Here is a 19802-nt window from a genome sequence, read left to right on the forward strand (position 1 = left end):
TCTTTAGCATGAGGTTGAGGGTGAGTGAGGGTGAGGGGTTGAGGGTGAGTGAGGGTGAGGCTGAGGGGTTGAGGGTGAGTGAGGGTGAGTGAGGGGTTGAGGGTGAGGGGTTGAGGGTGAGTGAGGGTGAGTGAGGGTGAGGGGTTGAGGGTGAGTGAGGGTGAGTGAGGGTGAGTGAGGGTGAGTGAGGGTGAGTGAGGGTGAGTGAGGGTGAGTGAGGGTGAGTGAGGGTGAGTGAGGGTGAGTGAGGGTGAGTGAGGGTGAGTGAGGGGTTGAGGGTGAGGGGTTGAGGGTGAGGTGTTGAGGGTGAGGTGTTGAGGGTGAGGTGTTGAGGGTGAGTGAGGGTGAGGGTGAGTGAGGGTGAGGGTGAGGGTGAGTGAGGGGTTTTGGGGGAGTAGTTGAGGCTGAGTGAGGGTGAGTCAGAGTGAGGGTGAGTGAGGGGTTGAAGGTGAGGGGTTGAGGGTGAGTGAGGGTGAGGGGTTGAGGGTGAGTGAGGGTGAGTGAGGGTGAGGGGTTGAGGGTGAGTGAGGATGAGTGAGAGTGAGGGTGAGTGAGGGGGAGTAGTTGAGGCTGAGTGAGGGTGAGTCAGAGTGAGGGTGAGTGAGGGTGAGGGGTTGAGGGTGAGTGAGGGTGAGTGAGGGTGAGTGAGGGTGAGTGAGGGTGAGGGGTTGAGGGTGAGTGAGGATGAGTGAGAGTGAGGGTGAGTGAGGGGTTGAGGGTGAGGGGTTGAGGGTGAGTGAGGGGTTGAGGGTGAGTGAGGGGTTGAGGGTGAGTGAGGGGTTGAGGGGGAGGGGTCGAGGGGGAGGGGTTGAGGGGGAGTGAGGGTGAGTGAGTGAGAGTGAGTGAGGGTGAGTGAGGGTGAGTGAGGGTGAGTGAGTGAGGGTGAGTGAGGGTGAGGGTTTGAGGGTGAGTGAGGGTGAGGGTTTGAGGGTGAGGGGTTGAGGGTGAGGGGTTGAGGGTGAGGGGTTGAGGGTGAGGGGTTGAGGGTGAGGGGTTGAGGGTGAGGGTGAGTGAGGGTGAGGGGTTGAGGGTGAGTGAGTGAGGGTGAGTGAGGGTGAGGGTGAGTGAGGGTGAGGGGTTGAGGGTGAGTGAGTGAGGGTGAGTGAGGGTGAGTGAGGGTGAGGGTTTGAGGGTGAGGGGTTGAGGGTGAGGGAGTGAGGGTGAGGCGTTGAGGGTGAGGGGTTGAGGGTGAGGGGTTGAGGGTGAGGGGTTGAGGGTGAGGGGTTGAGGGTGAGGGTGAGTGAGGGTGAGGGGTTCAGGGTGAGTGAGGTTTTGGTTCCCCAGTCCTGCCCTGACAATCAACACTTTACTTTGGGACAGAAGATCTGTTCGAAGTCTCCTCTGGGTGGGGTGATGAACAGCTGCTTGGCTACACAAAAACACACCCGAAAGAAGCAGTATTCAAATATTCCTGGAATTTCGCGATTCTGTAGCAAATACCAGGATAAATAAAACTGCCAAAATGCCAACATTTCCCAGAGAACCTCCTGATTACAGCAAAATGTAACTTTGTATTATGTGGGTAGACTTCAAAAGCCACACAAATTAAAAGAGCAGACTAACTTGCACAACAGCCGGTAACAGCATTTCACCCGAGCTTACATGCGTGAAGAGATATTTACAAACAAGGAGGCAGATCAAGAAAGAAGAGAAACACCTGACCTCTTCAAAAGAGCTGGACAAAGCAGAACTGATGGAACATAAAGAAATTACTGTGGAAATAGTAAAAGGCGCTTTAGGCGGAGATGTGCAAATTACAACGGTAAAATTATCAGAACTTGACCTCGTGTGAGTGTGTACCACGACAATCGACAACACGACAAATGCACTTGCAGGGAGGGGAGGAGGCGGCAATGTGGCAGGAGACTTTAGAAACCAACTCAGCCCTGTGCTTTACCTCATAGTAAAGCAAAAAGCAAACAGCAAAAAATGCGTGAGCAAACGCAGTTCAACCTCAAATCCGAACAAGAAAGGGTGGAGGGGGCAGGGGAGGAGGGGTCCGGGGAGGAGGGAAGGGCCAGAGGGACTTGATGGGAGTGGTGGGGAGGAGGGGGAGGGTATAGAGAGAGAGAGGAGGAGAGACAGGACAGGGGGAAGCAGCAGAGACACGGCGGGTAAAATAAACAAATAACACGGCGGGCAGGGGAGGGGGCGGAGAGGGGAGAGGAGAAATGCGACACGGAGGGAAGGGGAGGGGGCGGAGCGGGGAGGGGGCGGAGAGGGGAGAGGTGCGACATCAGTGTGCATCACACCCTGCAGGTTATAGCGAGAGTGTGGGGTGAATTTAGGAGAAAGAACCTAGTGTGCTTTTATGGCTCGCTGAACGAATCCAGGGTAGACCATCATGTTGTGTCGGCACAATGGAGTCTGCAGATTATAGACCTGGGTAGTGAGCGAGGAGACCCCTGGTGAGGAGGAGACCTCTGTTGGATGTTTAACTGTCGAGGTTTTGCATTGGTTTGGGTCCGCAATTTCAATGAGGAATCTGAATGCTCTGGGGATAATCTCAGCGTTTATTTTCCTCTCCTTTGGGGCCTGTGTGCACTTCAGATGCCTGCAGGCCAGCATAGAATCGCCCTGTCATATTTTGCACCAGCTGGCATTTGAAAGAAGGATGTATGGAAAGGCCTTAGAACTGGGCACCCGTATAATTCAGTTTGGGATTTATGGAAAAGCTGATTGCTGCAGTATGGAGCTTGGTGGAATAAACAAAATAACACGGCGGGCAGGGGAGGGGGCGGAGAGGGGAGAGGAGAAATGCGACACGGAGGGAAGGGGAGGGGGCGGAGCGGGGAGGGGGCGGAGAGGGGAGAGGTGCGACATCAGTGTGCATCACACCCTGCAGGTTATAGCGAGAGTGTGGGGTGAATTTAGGAGAAAGAACCAAGTGTGCTTTTATGGCTCGCTGAACGAATCCAGGGTAGACCATCATGTTGTGTCGGCACAATGGAGTCTGCAGATTATAGACCTGGGTAGTGAGCGAGGAGACCCCTGGTGAGGAGGAGACCTCTGTTGGATGTTTAACTGTCGAGGTTTTGCATTGGTTTGGGTCCGCAATTTCAATGAGGAATCTGAATGCTCTGGGGATAATCTCAGCGTTTATTTTCCTCTCCTTTGGGGCCTGTGTGCACTTCAGATGCCTGCAGGCCAGCATAGAATCGCCCTGTCATATTTTGCACCAGCTGGCATTTGAAAGAAGGATGTATGGAAAGGCCTTAGAACTGGGCACCCGTATAATTCAGTTTGGGATTTATGGAAAAGCTGATTGCTGCAGTATGGAGCTTGGTGGAATAAACAAATAACACGGCGGGCAGGGGAGGGGGCGGAGAGGGGAGAGGAGAAATGCGACACAGAGGGAAGGGGAGGGGGCGGAGCGGGGAGGGGGCGGAGAGGGGAGAGGTGCGACACGGCGTTAGACGGAAGGAAGAGAGGGGAGGGGGAGGAGAAAGAGAAATGCGACACGGCGGGAGGGGGCGGAGCGGGGGAGAGGGTGTGTGTGTGTTGTTAGGGAACGGACGTGCACGCGCACGCGCTTTTAAGGTCAATGCGCATGCGCATAAGCTCAATGCGCATGCGCATTGACCTTAAAAGTCACGGGCACTGCAAGGAATCGCCACGATTCCTTGCAGTGTGGATAAAGAGTGGATAACTCGCAATAGTCTCGCTTGCTCGATGCGCATGCGCATCGACAGGCGAGACCTAAAAACACTCATACTATGATCCTTTAGGAACTCTAAAGTACTCTGGAGCTTTCTTGGTTGAACATCTCCGAAACATTGCCCCTTACTTTGAGCTACAGTGAAATTGAAAATAGTCCTACACAAATTGCAATGCCCGATAAGGACACAGACTGATGAGCAGGTCTTACATCATTATGTAGAAGCACTGAAAAAATCTGCATACATGTCCCTCCAAAAACAAAAGCACCTAAATGAACAATAATGTAAATAGACTTTTTTTTACTGCACTTTAAAGAAGTTATCCCTCACCACTGCCCTCCGGCAGTAATTGGAGACTGAGGTTTAGGGGAGGGAAGCTGGGATTTAAATGCTTTGAAGGCAGAAATGGCACAGGTCTAAAACCAGCAAAGTCCAGCTGTAGTTAGACATTCCATTGAAATCTGAATGTTCAAGTTCTGCAAAACCGTAGCAAGAACTATGGGGTATGGAAGTGGAAAGGTAAGAAATCAGTGCAAATTAGGTCAACAAGGCGGGGTGGGACTGGAAGGGGGCTTGTGGGAGATCGGAATCTTACCGGATGGAGTCGTAGATGCTGCTGTAGGTGAATAAATAGGTGCGAAGAGATTCTTCCTGGATCTTTCTGAAATGGGAAGAGAACAAAATACAATGCATTAAACAGCTGCCATCTTCGCGCTCTCTCGGGGCTCCAGTCATATCCATCATCTGCTCCACAGGTGCAAGAGAGCTACATCTTTGACATTCACTAACTGCAAAAACAACCATTTGTCTGCTTCTCTGCCTCTTGCATAATCAGCCCCATTACATTTAGAAAGATTACAGACCTTGACCCGACTCCAGAAGACCACCTTCCTCTCCAACCACTACACCATCCATGGGTAAGAGGCAACTTCAGCATATATAACAAAAATCCTCCCCTGCAACCAACATTGCCTCAGCCAAGTGGCTCCAGCGAACTCCCTATATTAGATGAAAGCCATCTTCACCATATAACTTGGGACTCCTGCTAGCCCAAACAAGTGGCCTATACAGTCTGCCTAAAAGATCAGTTGTTTCCCCAGAAAACAAGCTGCTACCCCTAATCTCCCTGCTCCGACCCAAACGCATTGCCGTCATATGGCCAGCAAGCTCTGAATGGCCTGAGGTTATAAAGAACCCTACCCCATTGTAGCAAAATTATAACACGACAAGTGCAGTCTGCCATGAAGCTCAATTTCCTCATGTTGCCACATCCGACTCACCTGATCAACAGGTCACGCACTTTGTCAGCCTCAGGGAAGAGGTCCCACACTTTTGCATTCATCTTCTCATTGATGATGAAGGTCCGACACGTCTTCCAGTCACCCATCTTCATGGCCTTTGAGGCAGCAACTACATGCTCACGCATGCTCTCCGGAGGGCCTAGAGGCATAAATAGAGTCAAGAGAGTGGAATTTGTTTAACCAAAGGGCTCTATAGATTCATGACAATTTTAATATTTTTACATCTCTTTTTTATTTTCATATAGAGAACAAAATGGGGGTCTAGGTACACACAGCACAGGGCCCACAAACCTATGTAGGGCCAGCAGCACAATTCAGAAATGTCACAAGAGATTTGGGGGAGGCTTATCAGAACAGCTTGTACACAGCATGTCGCCTACAACCCTTGTTGGGCCAGCCGCGTGATGTATGTAGCATAGCATTAGACTTATAATCGTGGGTGAGTTTCAAGACCCATAGTGAACCTAGACAATAACCTACCAAAAAGAGGGACAGTGGGTGTAGGCAAAAGATCTACGGAAAGAAAGTGGTGAGAAGCAGAAAGGTAAGTAGCAAGAGAGAGAAAGGCCCCTATGGCGAGGACGCTATGTTGGGAAGACGATGATGGGGAAAGAGCAGAAGAGCGCGGGGGGAGAGAGGGGAGCCAATGTTGCATACTAGCCAGGCTATGGTTGTTAAGGCAATCTATTAGGTTCGGGTGGAGTTACAGCATCTTCAAATTGGCGTAGGGCCCGGAGTTTCGGAGGCAAGAGGCGCGCATGCTCTATTTTACAGAGATATGTAACTAATGGATTCCAGATTTTGGTCAAAGCAGGTGTCGCGGGACTGCAGTCGTGCGGTGAATAGTTCCATAGTCACTACGTGCCAAAGGCGCACAAACCAGGCAGCAATAAAGGGGGGGGGGGGTGCCCCAGCTTTTTTCCAGTATAGCGCTAGGAGTTGCTTAGTGGCTCCTAGCATATGGAAAGCCATGTGCCAGTCACTACGAGTAAGCGCTTTTAGTTTGTCAGGCTTAAGGCCTAAATGGACCGTGGCTGTGGATTCAGGCAGAGGGAAGCCCAATACCTCCTTAATATGACTAAGAACTTCCTTCCAGAACAGGATCAGAAGAGGACACGCCCACCAGATGTGAATTAAGTCTCGAGAGGCATTCGAACATTTCCAGCACAACGGTGAGGATGCGGGAAACATCCTGTGCAATCAAGAGTGTGTATAGTACCACTGCGTTGTGATCTTTAACGCAGTTTCTAGCTGCGATATACTGCGATAGACCTTCGGTATGTACCGCCACAGGCGGCTCCACTGAGCTAGCGTAATTTCCGTGGGGGGCATTGATTGCCACTGGCGCTGATATGCGTGAATGGTTACTAGCAGGGGGTGTTACAGGATCTGGTACGTACGAGAGATAAGACCCTTTGACTCATCAAAGGAGCGTACCAATCGCTCAAAGGGGGTGAATGGGCAGTTGACAGCCTACTGCATCTCGGGCGAGGATAACCAATCTCGCAGCTGTGCATATTGAAGCCCTGCTCCCACTGGTAGTTGGAACTCCTCTCTGCGTTAAGCAAATGTTTTAAGCGTGCCCCCAGCGTACAGGTCTCTGTAGGGAAGTGGGTTTCTGTTGCAGTAACCCCCCCCCCCCACTTTTTGCCTAATAGCGGATGGACTTTTTTCTTGGTGTGTCCAGGGTCCCTGTCAATTAGGTTCCCAGGGCCTGTGTTCCTTCCCCAAAAACAAACCCAATTGGCATCTCTGGCCACATGTCAGCCCATGGTAAATGGTACCCAGGGCAGTGTGACCAGAGAAGACCCCTAAGGGCTGCAGCAGTTATTGTCCCACCCTTATTGGCCCTGTATCCTGACACACACACTGCCTTTTCAGGGTGAGTGTCTTGGTGCCGAACTAAACAAAGAATCGACATGGCACACATCCCGGTGTGCCATGCCCACAAACACTACCCTGGCATACAAGAGTCACCCCTCTAGCTGGGTGCACTATGCCAGTGGTGGGGGCACAGGTGCATGAGGCCTGTGCCCCTACAGTACCCAGGGCCATTCCTGGGCATTGTAAGTACAGTGATGCCATTAAAAGTATATGGTGCTGGGAGGTTGTCATTACGATCTCCACAGCACCTTTAATGGCTACACTACAGACTGACAAGTTTGATATCAAACTTCTCAGCACATTAAACCCACACTGATGCCAGTGTGGGATGTAATGCCAAATGCACTACAGAGCGCATCTTAGAGATGCCCCCCGAAACCTTACCAACTCCCAGTGTCCTGACTGCGTGGCTACCGAGGCGGTCACCACCAGACATGTTTCTGGACCCCTGGGGGCCTGAAACAATGCACATCCTGGGACGAGGTGCTAAGCCACCTCCCCCAGGATGGCAGGGGAAGCTTCATGGAATAATACTAGTGACTGTCGTCATTAGACCCTGTCCGCACTACATTTGGCTGAAATCCATCTGCCTTTGTAATCCAATAAGTAAACTTTGTTTATATTTTGCAAATCAAGTTTATTCTTTTGGTTTTTCCAAATTTTCGAAACTCATTCATTGCAGTTCTTTTCAAAATAATACTTGTTTCTTCAATTACTGTTGAACTTCAAATCATTGAAATAGTTCTCATAACACATTCATAAATCAAATGAAATAATATTTTTTCTCTCCCAATGCATTTCGGGAAGACATCCCTTCGTCAGGGGCACTAAAAAAACAAATAATGAACATTTTTAATCTTTTTTCTTTCAGCACACTGTGTAATAGCCATCATCACTCAGCAGATTGAAATACATTTCCATGGAATTTTATCATCATGCATATCAATGTATATACCATCTTTCAAAAGTAAAACTTGCTAAACCTAAAGGAAGATTGAAATAAATATACCAAGTGGGTAGTGAAAAAGGAAGTTTCATGGGCATGCGGCCTTTTGTGAGCTTCCCCAGGCCAATTGGTGAACTCAGCAACTGGCCCCCACCGGTTCTGACCCCACTTTGGCGGGAAGACAGGCGGAAAACCCTAAGTGAGAAAAGGGGGTGTGACAGCCTGTGCCAACTCCAACCCTCAGGTGGGAGAGGAGAGGTGAAGCACAACTCCGATCTACCGCCATCTTGAGGATGGGGAGCCCTACTTAATCAGAGCTAGGCACCTGCCCCCCTCCCACAGGAGAGGAGCAGGATAGGGGGTGTACTCACCCCAGGACAGGGACCCATTGGTCCCTGCCCTTGCCCTACCTGCAACACCCCTAAATTTAGTATTTAGGGGCACCCTGAACCTTCCTTCCTCAGATCCCAATTTGGAAACAAGGAGAACAAGAAACAAGACGACCTGCCGTGCAGGTGCTAACAAGAAGAGGTAGACACCAACTGACTTGGCCCCAGAAACCTACAGGCTTGTTGATCCTTGAACCTGCTAAACCCCGGCGTCTCCTGCGGACAGCAACCTCGAAAACCCTGGAGGACCTGCTTGCCTTGCTCATCTAAAGAGTGTGACTTCCATGAGAAGTGGTTCTGCTCAAACAGCAACAACGCCTGGTGCCAGCCAGGAACTGCGAATCCAGCACTCTGCACCTGCCCTGCCCGGCCCGTGCGGACAAAGACCCTGAGGACGTCCCCCCGCCGACTGTGACCCGGAATCCAGTGCCCAAGGACCCTCATTGACGATCCAGACGCCTGCAGCCTCACAACAAGGGACTCCTCAAACCGCGACCAGGGTAAGATTTCCCGATGTCCAAAGACACCCCTGCACCCAGCGCTCCACGGCCTCCTGTGCCCAACTCCTGGGTGTCTACCTATCCTCCAAGATCCCAACTTACCTCTCGAAGTGTTGGTCGCACCTGAAGAATCTCCGTCCCAGAGCCTGCAGCCTTTGTTCAACTTCCAAGTCTCCCATTGAATAACATGGAGCGCCAGACGGCTCAAAAGCACCCTACACCCAGCCGCCCGAGTGCCCCTGGGAGTGCAACCTTTGTCCTAATCTACTTCCCCATTTGCCCTGAGCAAGTGACCAGGAGCCCAGCTCCCACAGCCGCTTGGCCTGCCTGCTAGCAGCCACCAACCGAAGGCCCCCTATCCTCCATAGGATAACATTAGGCCTACTCTCTCTGCACCCGGCTGCCCCTGTGCCGCTGAGGGTGTAACAACTGTACCTACCTGACCCTGGGAGATCCCCGAATCTATGCCCAGAACCTTAACTCTGCCAGTCGATTACTTACCCAAAAGCCGATAAATCACTTTTCTTCCAAAGGGTAACATTGACTGGTTTCACTCCGAATTTCTTCTAAGTGTAGAGTTTTGAAACTTTAAAATATTCATCTAAAATCAGTCGAACGAATTCCGATTTACTCACCTGTTATCAGGAGAGAACCCAATGAGGTATCTTTCAGCCCAGCACTGAACCTGAAAAATAATTATAACCGTGATTTACTTAATTTTCCTCAATAGGAAACCATTGTCTGGTTTTCACCAGAACAACTTCTAAGTGTCTAATTTCTAAAACTACAAATATTCCTTAAAAATAAATCCCCCCCAAAAATCGCCTGTATGACTTAAACGCATTCTTTCAATTGTTTACAGGAGATACACCAGTGAGGGATCCAGGATCCAACACTGAGTAAGAAAAAGAAACGATAACATTACTTACCTGCTAAGTGAATTTCCTCCCATAGGATAACATTGGTGATTTTATGTGAAAAAGTTACCACGTTTCAACTTTTAAAATACAATAATATTCCTTAAAAATCACAACTGTAACCAAAACGATTTTACTCAATTGTTTACAGGAGATGTCCCAGGACTGAATCTAGGATCCAGTCCTGTGCTTAGAAAAGTAGTCCATAAAGTAATTAGTTGCATTTAACTAGTAAATTCCATTGAGCTCAATGTCACATTGTGTTTGAAATTGTGTTGCCTATTACAACTGTAGCTATTGTACTCAAAAGTCTATTGCCCATTTGAAAAGTATTTAACTAAAGTATCTCATTCTAAGAAAGTATATTTTGATACCTAGTGTTGGTTTTAAAATTAAACTAAATATTTTTATACAAACAATTGGCCTAGAGTTCAGTTCTTGAGTGTGTGAGACCATTTGCTGACTGTGTACAACAAATGCATTACACTGTCCTCTGATACTGCCTTACTGCTCGACCAAGCTACCACTTTAGAGAGAAAGGTTATATCTAACTTTAGCCTCTGCCATACCTCTGGGGACTGCGGACTCTGTGCACACTGTACCTTACTTTGGTCCAGTATATACAGAGAAACTTTCTTACAGTTGCTGATCGTTCTGCAGCCACCTTCCAGCCATTGTGAAAACCCCTGCAGGTTAAGGGGCGGAGGGAATAACGGGTTGCCTGCAAAGGGAGTGTGAGGGGAGGGAAAGGTCGTAAGCCCCTTAGATACAGCCACTTTGTCCCATATATATTCCCATATATATTTAACACTGTCTTGGTGGGCACGGCAAAACAAGCACTGCAAGCGCGTGCAGTCCGATGGAGCCAAAAAAAAACCTAGATGGTTCATCTGGTTACCCCTATTCATATGAAACCAGATCTTCTCGCTCTCAGTCGTTGTCCATTCCGAAATGATACGAAGAAGGGAGGCCCAATAGTACCCCAGTAGATTGGGGCACACTAGCCCTCCTCTATCCCGTGGGAGCATGAGGACTTTGTGGGAAACTGTATGAAACTGGTGAGATCTCGCTGAAGGCTCTGGATCTGGTGTTGTGAGATGGAGGTGGGTAGGCATTGGAACAAATACAGTATTCTTGGGAGTATCAACATTTTTATAGCGTTTAGACGGCCTAGCCTGGAGAGGGTCAGAGATTTCCAACCCCTCAGGTCTTCCAAGACCACTTTCCTAAATTCCTGCCAATTCGTTTGGGTCCATGTTGCAAGATAAGGGGTCAGCTGGAGCCCTAAATATTGAATGGAGTTGGTGGCCCACTGGTATGGGACGAGTGCTTGCAGGATCGGTATCTCCGCCTCAGGGATTGTAAGGTTCAGGGCCCAACACTTCCCATGATTAAACGCTGAGAGGGATGTGTGCAGGCGAGTTAACGTAAGGATGAGATCATCGGCAAAGAGTGCCAGTTTGTTCTGCCGTCCCCCGAGGAAGAGGCCATGTATGTCTGCAGCTTCCCTAATCATCACAGCTAGGGGCTCTACCACGAGAGCAAACAACAGAGGGGACGGGGGCAATTCTGCGTACATTATCTGCTCCCTGTAGATTCCGGATGAAACTGACCTGATCCAGTTCTACAAGACCAGGCATGTGGGGGTCAAGGGGTTTGGCCAGAATTTTGGTCTAGAGTTTAAGGTCTGTGTTCAGTAGGGCTATAGGACGGTAGGATGAGCACAATGTGGGATCCTTCCCCGGCTTCGGAATAAGGGCTATTTCTGCCATGCCCATGGAGGTCTACGGTCCCTCCGTGTCAGAGAAATAATTAAACAGCCGCAGGAGATAGGGTTGGAGTTGTGTTAGGAACAGGCGATAGAAGGCCAGTGGAAGGCCATATGGGCACTGTGATTTCCCAGGAGGGAGGTCCTTTAGCGCCGTCGCCAATTCCTCTTTTGTGAGGGGTTCCTCCAACTGTTTGGCGTGATGGGGGCTTAGTGGGGTCCAGGGACTTTGGTCAAGGATAGCCTTGATCTGATCCGGGGAAGGCTCATCCGCCTCGTATAGGGCTGAATAATATGCCATAAATGCCTCCAGTTTGGCTTTTTCTGCAGTGGCCCTCTTACCGCCAGGTAGCTGGATGTTAGCTGTGTGCCCTCGCAGTGCGTGCTCTCAGGCGTTTCGCCAGCAACCTACCCACCTTGTCCCCCCCCCCACCCTTTAGTGTCGCTGCTATAACGCTAAGAGGGCCCTCTCAGCCTCATTAGTGCGGCGAGAACGAAGTTGCCCCATAAGGTTTGCAAGGCGTTGTTTACGTGCGAGTGTGGGGCATCCCTGGTCCGTTCTCTCTAGATCTTTAATGTCCTTGGAGAGATTATCCTCCAGGAGGCGGGACTCACGCGCCCGCGTAATTGCCAGGGATGTGATATGATCGCAGATCGTAGCCTTAAAGGCATCCCATACTAGCCTCGTTCTTCCACAACAAAATCGCTGACATACATAACAGCTTCGGAGACCAGTCCACCCCACCCACCTCCAAACTAAAACACACCAACAACCTTTGCGCCTGGAACCCAATCACCACTGAAGACACCATCCGCCTGATGAACTGCATCCACTCAGGATCGCCAACCGACCCTTGTCCTCACCACATTTTCAACAAAGCAGACTCCATTATCGCACCCCATCTCCGAGACGTCATCAACTGCTCCCTCAACACCGCTTCCTTCACGGTAAGCTGGAAACATGCCGAACTCAGCGCCCTCCTGAAGAAACCCACAGCAGACCCCACTGAACTTAAGAACTACCGCCCCATTTCGCTCCTCCCATTCCCTGCCAAAGTCATTGAGAAAGCCGTCAACAGTCAGCTTGCCGCCTTCCTCGAATCCAACAAATCCCTCGACCCTTCACAGTTCGGCTTCCGAGCCAAACAGCACCGAGACCGCCCTCATCGCAGCAACAGACGACATTCGAACTCTACTGGACAACGGAGAAACAGCTGCCCTCATCCTACTTGACCTCTCCGCAGCCTTCGACACAGTCTGTCATAGCACCCTTATACAACGCCTCAGCAACGTCGGAATACAAGGAAAAGCATTGGACTGGATCATCTCGTTCCTCGCCGGAAGAACCCAGAGAGTCCGCCTCCCCCCTTTTAGATCAGAGGCCACCAAAGTCATATGCGGTGTACCACAAGGATCATCACTCAGTCCAACCCTCTTCAATGTATACAGGAGTCCTCTCGCATCCATAGCACGCCAACACAACCTCAACATCATCTCCTACGCAGACGACACCCAGCTGATCCTCTCCCTCACCAAAGACCCAAACACCGCCAAAACCAACCTACACGAAGGGATGAAAGAAGTAGCGGAGTGGATGAAGAACAGCCGTTTAAAACTGAACTCTGACAAAACGGAAGTCCTCATCTTAGGATCATCCCCCACCGCCTGGGACGACTCATGGTGGCCACCGGCCCTGGGAAACGCACCCTTACCAACGGACCACGCACGTAACCTGGGCTTCATCCTGGACTCCTCCCTCTCGATGACGACAAGTCAACGCCGTCTCATCATCATGCTTCAACATCCTACGTATGCTCAAAAATATCTTCCGTTGGATCCCCACCGAAACAAGAAAGATGGTCACCCAGGCACTGGTCACAAGCCGACTGGACTACGGAAACACCCTTTACGCCGGAACCACAGCCAAACTACAGAAAAAACTCCAACTCATCCAGAACGCCTCAGTGTAGGAAGGTACATCCTGACTATGGTTGCCCTTAACTTTTTTGCCCTGTGTTTTAGCTGGTTTTTGGACATAGTCGACCTGGGACCCTGCCAATCAGGACCCCAGGCCTACTGCTCTCTCTTTAAAATGGATTCCATGTACCCTAGGTACATTTCCAATTGGTACTGGGCCACCTTATCAGACCCTGTAACTCAGGGCATAGGTGTACCCAGGGCTGCCAGGGGCTGCAGCATGTATTATGCCACCCCTGACTGGCCTCCTAAATTTGACACAACTGGCTGCATGACAGCTGGGGCAAAGTCGTGTAATCACCCTTTGCTGTAGGTGTAGTATACCTATACCTAACCCTAAAATGGACACACAGATTCCTATCAGTCACTCCTATAGCAGGCCTTAACAATCCTGAAGGCAGAGTGCTTGGAATCGTGTGAGATGGTGCTCTGGCATGAGCTGAGCCTGTCTGCAGCTTGCGGAACCAAGTCCTAATAGCTGTTCCATGATATCGCATACCATATACTCTTAAGTGCATTATAATCCTCGCGGTTAAATGCTATCTTTGGTATTGCTACCCCGGACCCTCCTGGTCCACTCCAGACGCCATTTTAGGTCCACCGCGTGGGCTTGAATTTGCCAAGGCTTTGTTGCCCAATCCTGGGTCCAGCGACGCCGACAGCTTCTATCTTCGTGGGACAGCTCGATCCTCCATCCTGGTCGCCGACAACGCCTCCTGGTCCGTGAGATCTTCGAGTACAGCGTCACCCACTCATCTTGTCGAGGTGGCTACCATCCGGTGCCCTCCTGGTGCCCACTGACTACTGGCTAGTAGTCTCGAACTTGGTCCCCTCTGCTTTCAGGTGTCATCTATCTTCAAGATCCAGGCTTGGATCCAACTGAACTTTCTTCACTGGTCACCGGCCAGCATCTTTTCTTCCGGCTCCTGGTCCGTCTACGAGGATTCCCGACGTCTTTTCAGACCTATGCAGCTGCAGCCCCTGGGCTAGGTAACTTCGGCATTTCGGTGCCCCAGCATAGCCTCACTATCCAAGGGTCAGAATCTACTTTCGTTTTCTTCCTACCAGGTCGGGTTCGCCCGAGAACACTAACTTTTCAATTTCTAGCTACCATAGACTTTTGTCCGCATCTCGCGTGAGAGTGCACACACTGCACCCGAGTCCCCTAGGCCTCCTAGAAGTAATCTAACGATTCCCTAGTCAAGTCCTAGCGATTCCAAAAGCTATTAGTACTGTACTTACCTGCTAGTAATTTCGCATTCCACTTTCAGAGTATATGGTTTTCCGTGCCCCTCGGGCATTTGTATATACTGTGCTAACTTAAGTATTTTTGTAAGAGTTTTGGTTTGTGCTTAGTACCCTGTCCTCATAAAGAGTACAGGGCTGTTGTGATCTTTAATAAATAACTGTTTATTTTCATAACACTTGTGTGGTGTCCTTTCACTTGGTGTTCAAGGGGTATATGTGTGGTAAACAGCTGGCTTAACACGCCCTCTCGAGTCTTTAGCCTTAGACTGCTCGTATCCATGCTACTAGGATAGCTGGTCTATAAGGTTGACTTACAACCAATCATCAATAAGGGTTGCTGGACTGATACATAGTGTTCACTAGAATAGTGAGCACTGCATATCAGGCCACCTTCTCACACTCAGCCAGACTCATCCTAGACATCCCCGCCATGCTCACATTTCCGGTCACCTGAAAGACCTCCACTGGCTCCCCATCAACAAGAGAATAACGTTCCGTCACCTCACCCACGCACACAAAGCCCTCTACGACCTAGGACCCGAATACCTCAACACGCGCCTGTCCTTTTACACCCCCACCCGCCAACTACGATCGTCCAATCAAGCCCTCGCCGAATTCCATGCATCCAAACATCCACCATAGGGGGGGAAAGATCCTTCTCCTACTTAGCGGCCAAGACCTGGAATTATCTCCTCACCTACCTCCGCCTTACACAAAACCACCTCTCCTTCAGAAAACAACTAAAAACTTGGATATTCGATAAGTAAAGTACCCCCCCTCCCTCAAGCGCCTTGAGACCCTCTGGGTGAGTAGTGTGCTATACAAATTTTAAACTTGAACTTGCTCTCCACATCCACTGGGTCCCGTAAAATGTGCGGAGGCAGACGCCATCGTGGGGCATGGGATGTACAGGCAGCCGGGTCCTGCAGGAGAAGTTCAACATGAGGGGGATCGGGGAGCGAGATGGCGGATATAGATGCTGAAAGCGTGTCAAATCAAATTAAATATACTTTATTCGGTTTTAGAGTTAAAACCATAAAAGTTAAATAAATCCATAAAGCAGGTAAAACATACAAAGGATAACAATAAAAATGAATAGAAATTCCATATAAAACAGCAATATATACATCTGGTACAAAAGACTTATCAAACGGGGAAAGCACCCAAGGCGAGTGACTACAAATGATCGGGGTTTACTAGCTCTGTACAAATCCTGGATCACAATGCCGATTTAAAAAAACCTACTATCAAAGACACAAATTCAGGTTTCAGCAATTGTAGATAAAAAAGGGCTGGGTGGACCTGGATAAAATTCAACTTCTTTAAAAGATGTTAAAAAAGATCTGTAAATTACTTCAAAAAATGTACAAAAAAATAGCAAATCCTGAGGAGACACTCAGTCGCAGCCACAGGATGCTAACACCTGACCTCTGCAGCTCCCTTTAGGGACGGCAAGCAGCAAATGGAAATAGTCTAAACGAAACCTGATCAATAGAAACCGCTCATGAGATGAAAGAGGCCACAAAAGGTAGGGCTCAATGGATGGCGATGTTTTGAGCATCATGTTTGCGGACACTTGTTTTCCCAAGTTCTAAGTCATCTCTACCAATCTTTAAGGTAGTGAAAGTTTTCTTTACAAATTCCACATCCTTCAGGGTAATAGAATCAGGCTTTAAAAACAGGTCCGGCCGTCCCAGCTCTTCACAGCATCCCTTAATATAGTTTAACCATGGAATGCGTGTCATGTGATCAAGGCTCATGTTCTCTCTTAAAATCTGATGGTTAAGAGCTAGATCTTTATTTAACCAGCAATTAAGCCAGAACAACAAGGGGCGCTTTGCCAGAGTATCCCCTAAGTAGGGCAACCCCAGTTCCTCATGAACTACCAGGTTTGAAGTTCCGCTAGGCACCTTTAAAATGCGTTTTTAAAAAAACATTCTCCGCCACCTGCAAAGCATCAGATGCTACATAGCCCCAAATTTAACTTCCAAAACTAGCAATGGCAACACGTTTGGCCTGGTATATCTTTAACATTGCCGCGATTGGGCACTTATCCATTAATCAGGGCCCCCCAGTTTAGCCGGTCATCTACCAAGACACCCAGGTAAGAAAATATCGTAGTCACCGGAACATTCACATTACCCATTTTAAAAGGGTACTGTTTCTTCGGGCGAATCCCGACCTGCATGATATAAGATTTAGAATTGTTAATTGCAAGGTCGCGGTCGTTCATGAAACTTTGGAATGTGTCAAGCAGGGTCTGGAGTCCCCTTGCCGTCCAAGCGACGAGGACCGTGTTGTCCGCATATAGCAGGACGGGCAGACCCTGTCGCCCCATGTAGGGGAAATCGACCCCTGTTTTTACCAGGGTATTTTGAAGGTCGTTGATAAATAGGTTGAATAAGAAGGGGTCAGGATGCATCGCTGCCTAACCCCCTCTCTATTTTGAAATCCCTGGATACACGAAGATCCTTGGCAAATCTAAGATTGGCCTTGGTGTCCCTTTGTAGATCCACCAGGAAGTCAACCAAATTGTCTTCCACCCCAATGGACCTCATGGATTACCAGAGTTTCCCCCGATTGACAGTCGAAAGCGGAGGAAAGATCCATGAAGATTGTACCTTGGCGGGCGATTATATACTTCCCCAGGATCATAAACAGGTTAAGGCATTGGGCCAAGGTAGACCGCCCTGGGCGGAACCCGTATTGGAAGTCGGAGATGATCTTATTCTCTGCCGCCCATGAGGATAATCTTCCCAATAACACCCCACCCACAACCTTAACCACGGAATCAAGAAGGGAGATTGGGCAATAACACAAGGTGCTAAGGCCGTTCTTGAAAACCAGCACGATGGTCGAGGTGCCCCAGGAGGCGGGCAGCCGATCCTGGCCGCCACATTAAGCACCGCCATCAGGACTGGAGCCCATAGGAGTGGATTTGATTTGAAAAGATCCGGGGGAATACCATTCGGGCCTGGGGCCTAGTTGCAGGTCAGCCCTAAAATACCCTTCTAGACCTCTTTCTGTTCAAACATTACTGGGTCGATGGTGTTTGCCCTACCACGGATTTGGTGGTGAGCCATAGGGCAGGCGAAGATGGTTTGAAAGTAAGACGCCCATTCGTCCTCCGTTATATTAGTGCCTACTTTTCCGTCCGCTGCCCTTTCAAATAGAGGTCGGTTAATAATGCCCCAAAACCACCTTGCACTATTCACCAAGTTGCTTGCCTCCAGAAGGTCTCTCCACCTTTTCTCCTTCAATGCACCTTTACGGGTGGCCAATGCTCGTTTGTATTCGAGACGACGGGCACAAATAAAAGGACGGTTTCTCGGAGTGGCTTTTAGGGCATCTTTTAATTGTCTCGCTGCCTTAGAGCGTAGTGGGTTGAACCACCTGGGGTCCGATGACACCGTCCTATTTGATGGAACGAATAGAAGAGACCCTACCTTGGTAATAATGCAATCAAAAGCCTTGAGGACTTCCCTCCGGATGAGGATCAGATGACAGACAATAGGCTAGTTCTGATGCACAAGACCTTTGCGGTAAATTGAGTCTGGAGATATCTGCGACCACTTTAAACGGCGACTTCCGTCCACGGGTCTCAGTCCCACTGTCACCCTAGCTGCTGTTGTCAGTAGTCTTACTTCCAGGTGCATACAGACAGGGTTATGATCACTAAAAATACTATTCATAATAGTAAACCTGCGGAAGCTGGACTGAAGACCAGTGGAGATCAGTATATGATCTATAAAAGAACCGCTACTACATCCTTTAAAAGAGGGGACGGGCTGTTTGCTAAGGGGGGCAGATAAAGACATTGATGAAAGCAGATCAAATTCATTGAGCAAGTGGTTTAATATGTCCCCCTGGACAGAATGCTCAAAATGGAAACCCTGCGTCTTGGCACAACCCAACTCAGACATGATTCTGGATTTAGGATCTCCACAGGGGTGAATATTAAAATCCCGGCCACTATAACCTTATGTGCAACAAAGCCACAGGACTGTCTTATAAGCTAACTCAGCTGGGCGATCGTGCACTCCCCCTGCACGCTTATTGCATTATAAAAATTAATGATGTCCATACTGTCGTCTCCTCGCCTTAGGATAATTACTTGAAAACCCTTATCAGTAGAGAGTTGTTGTATCCTACAGGGCACAGCCAGCAATATATAGATCACTAGACCACCCCTAGCTCTACCGCATGGGGACGGGGACGCAGGAACAAAGGCGGCTTTGTAGCCCTCCAAGAACAGATTACAGTTCACGAGCCAGGTCTCCTGGAGACAAATCACAGGGAATTGTCTGATGAACTGCATCCAAAACGGATCCCGAAATTTTCCCATCAGTCCTGCTATGTTCCATGACTGAACATTATACAGATCTGCACTTGCAATCTTCCCTTGATCTAAAACTGGTAAAAGCAGCTGCTGCTGAGTGCTGACCTTCCCAGAACTCTCCGTAGCACTGGACACATCTCCCATGGGAAGGCACGGGGACCCCTGTTAATGTGATAACTCACCAGCGGGCTCTGAATTCGCGGTTAATCAGTCGCACTCGTCCAACCTCGACAGGGCTGAAAAATAACTCCAACCGGGTAACCGGCTGGTAACCAGTCGAACGGGGATAACCCCACTGAGCTAATAAGTGACTCCCACCCATAACCTCAGGGGGTTTTTGAAACCACCAAACACGTAGAATACTTGTGTTTGAGCGCCTTGTATAATCAACCTTATAAAAAAAAGCCCAGTAGGAGAACCTGAATACCAGAAGCACAGTGTGTGTGGGGATGGTGAACCTCCTGAAAAATGTTATCCACAAGGGAAGGGCTGTTAAAGTTCACAACGATACAGTATCCCGCTCCGAATTTCCTTGAACTCCCTAAGCACCCCACACAACGCACAGATGTGTTATTCGACAACCAGTGGGTAACCTTGTTTTTGATTTGAGTGAAATACTCATTGAACCCTGGTGAAAGTGGAGGAACATTACCCAGAATGATCACAAGCGGAGTAGATTGGGGTGTGAGATTAATAACCTCTAGGTTCTGTGCAGCATTTGTTAGATGACCCCGTCCCTCTTCTAGTAGGATTCCTGAACTTTGGGAAGGCAGACCCTGGGGGGTGAATAGATGTACGCACAATAGAGACCTGTCCTTCTCTTGAAACATCAACCAGTCCCCCTAGGACTTTAGAAGCCACATTTTTGCCACAG

At 49.3% G+C, this 19802-nt stretch overlaps 1 protein-coding gene across 6 annotated transcripts in view; it reads right to left on the reverse strand.

Moving 5' to 3' along the window:
* The window catches only part of LOC147705753 (eukaryotic translation initiation factor 3 subunit C-like), a 638241-nt gene that overhangs the window by 140413 nt on the left and 478026 nt on the right, over positions 1-19802 (reverse strand). For all 6 annotated transcript variants that reach the window (XM_086932195.1, XM_086932193.1, XM_086932197.1 and 3 more), the window contains 2 exons: positions 4940-5099; positions 4255-4320 (listed from right to left, as the gene is read on the reverse strand). In XM_086932195.1, coding sequence (XP_086788321.1) covers positions 4255-4320; positions 4940-5099 — 226 coding nt within the window. The remainder of the gene's footprint in view (positions 1-4254; positions 4321-4939; positions 5100-19802) is intronic.

Source organism: Lissotriton vulgaris, chromosome 7 (assembly GCF_964263255.1).
Source record: "Lissotriton vulgaris chromosome 7, aLisVul1.2, whole genome shotgun sequence".
Classification (NCBI taxonomy): Eukaryota; Metazoa; Chordata; class Amphibia; order Caudata; family Salamandridae; genus Lissotriton; species Lissotriton vulgaris.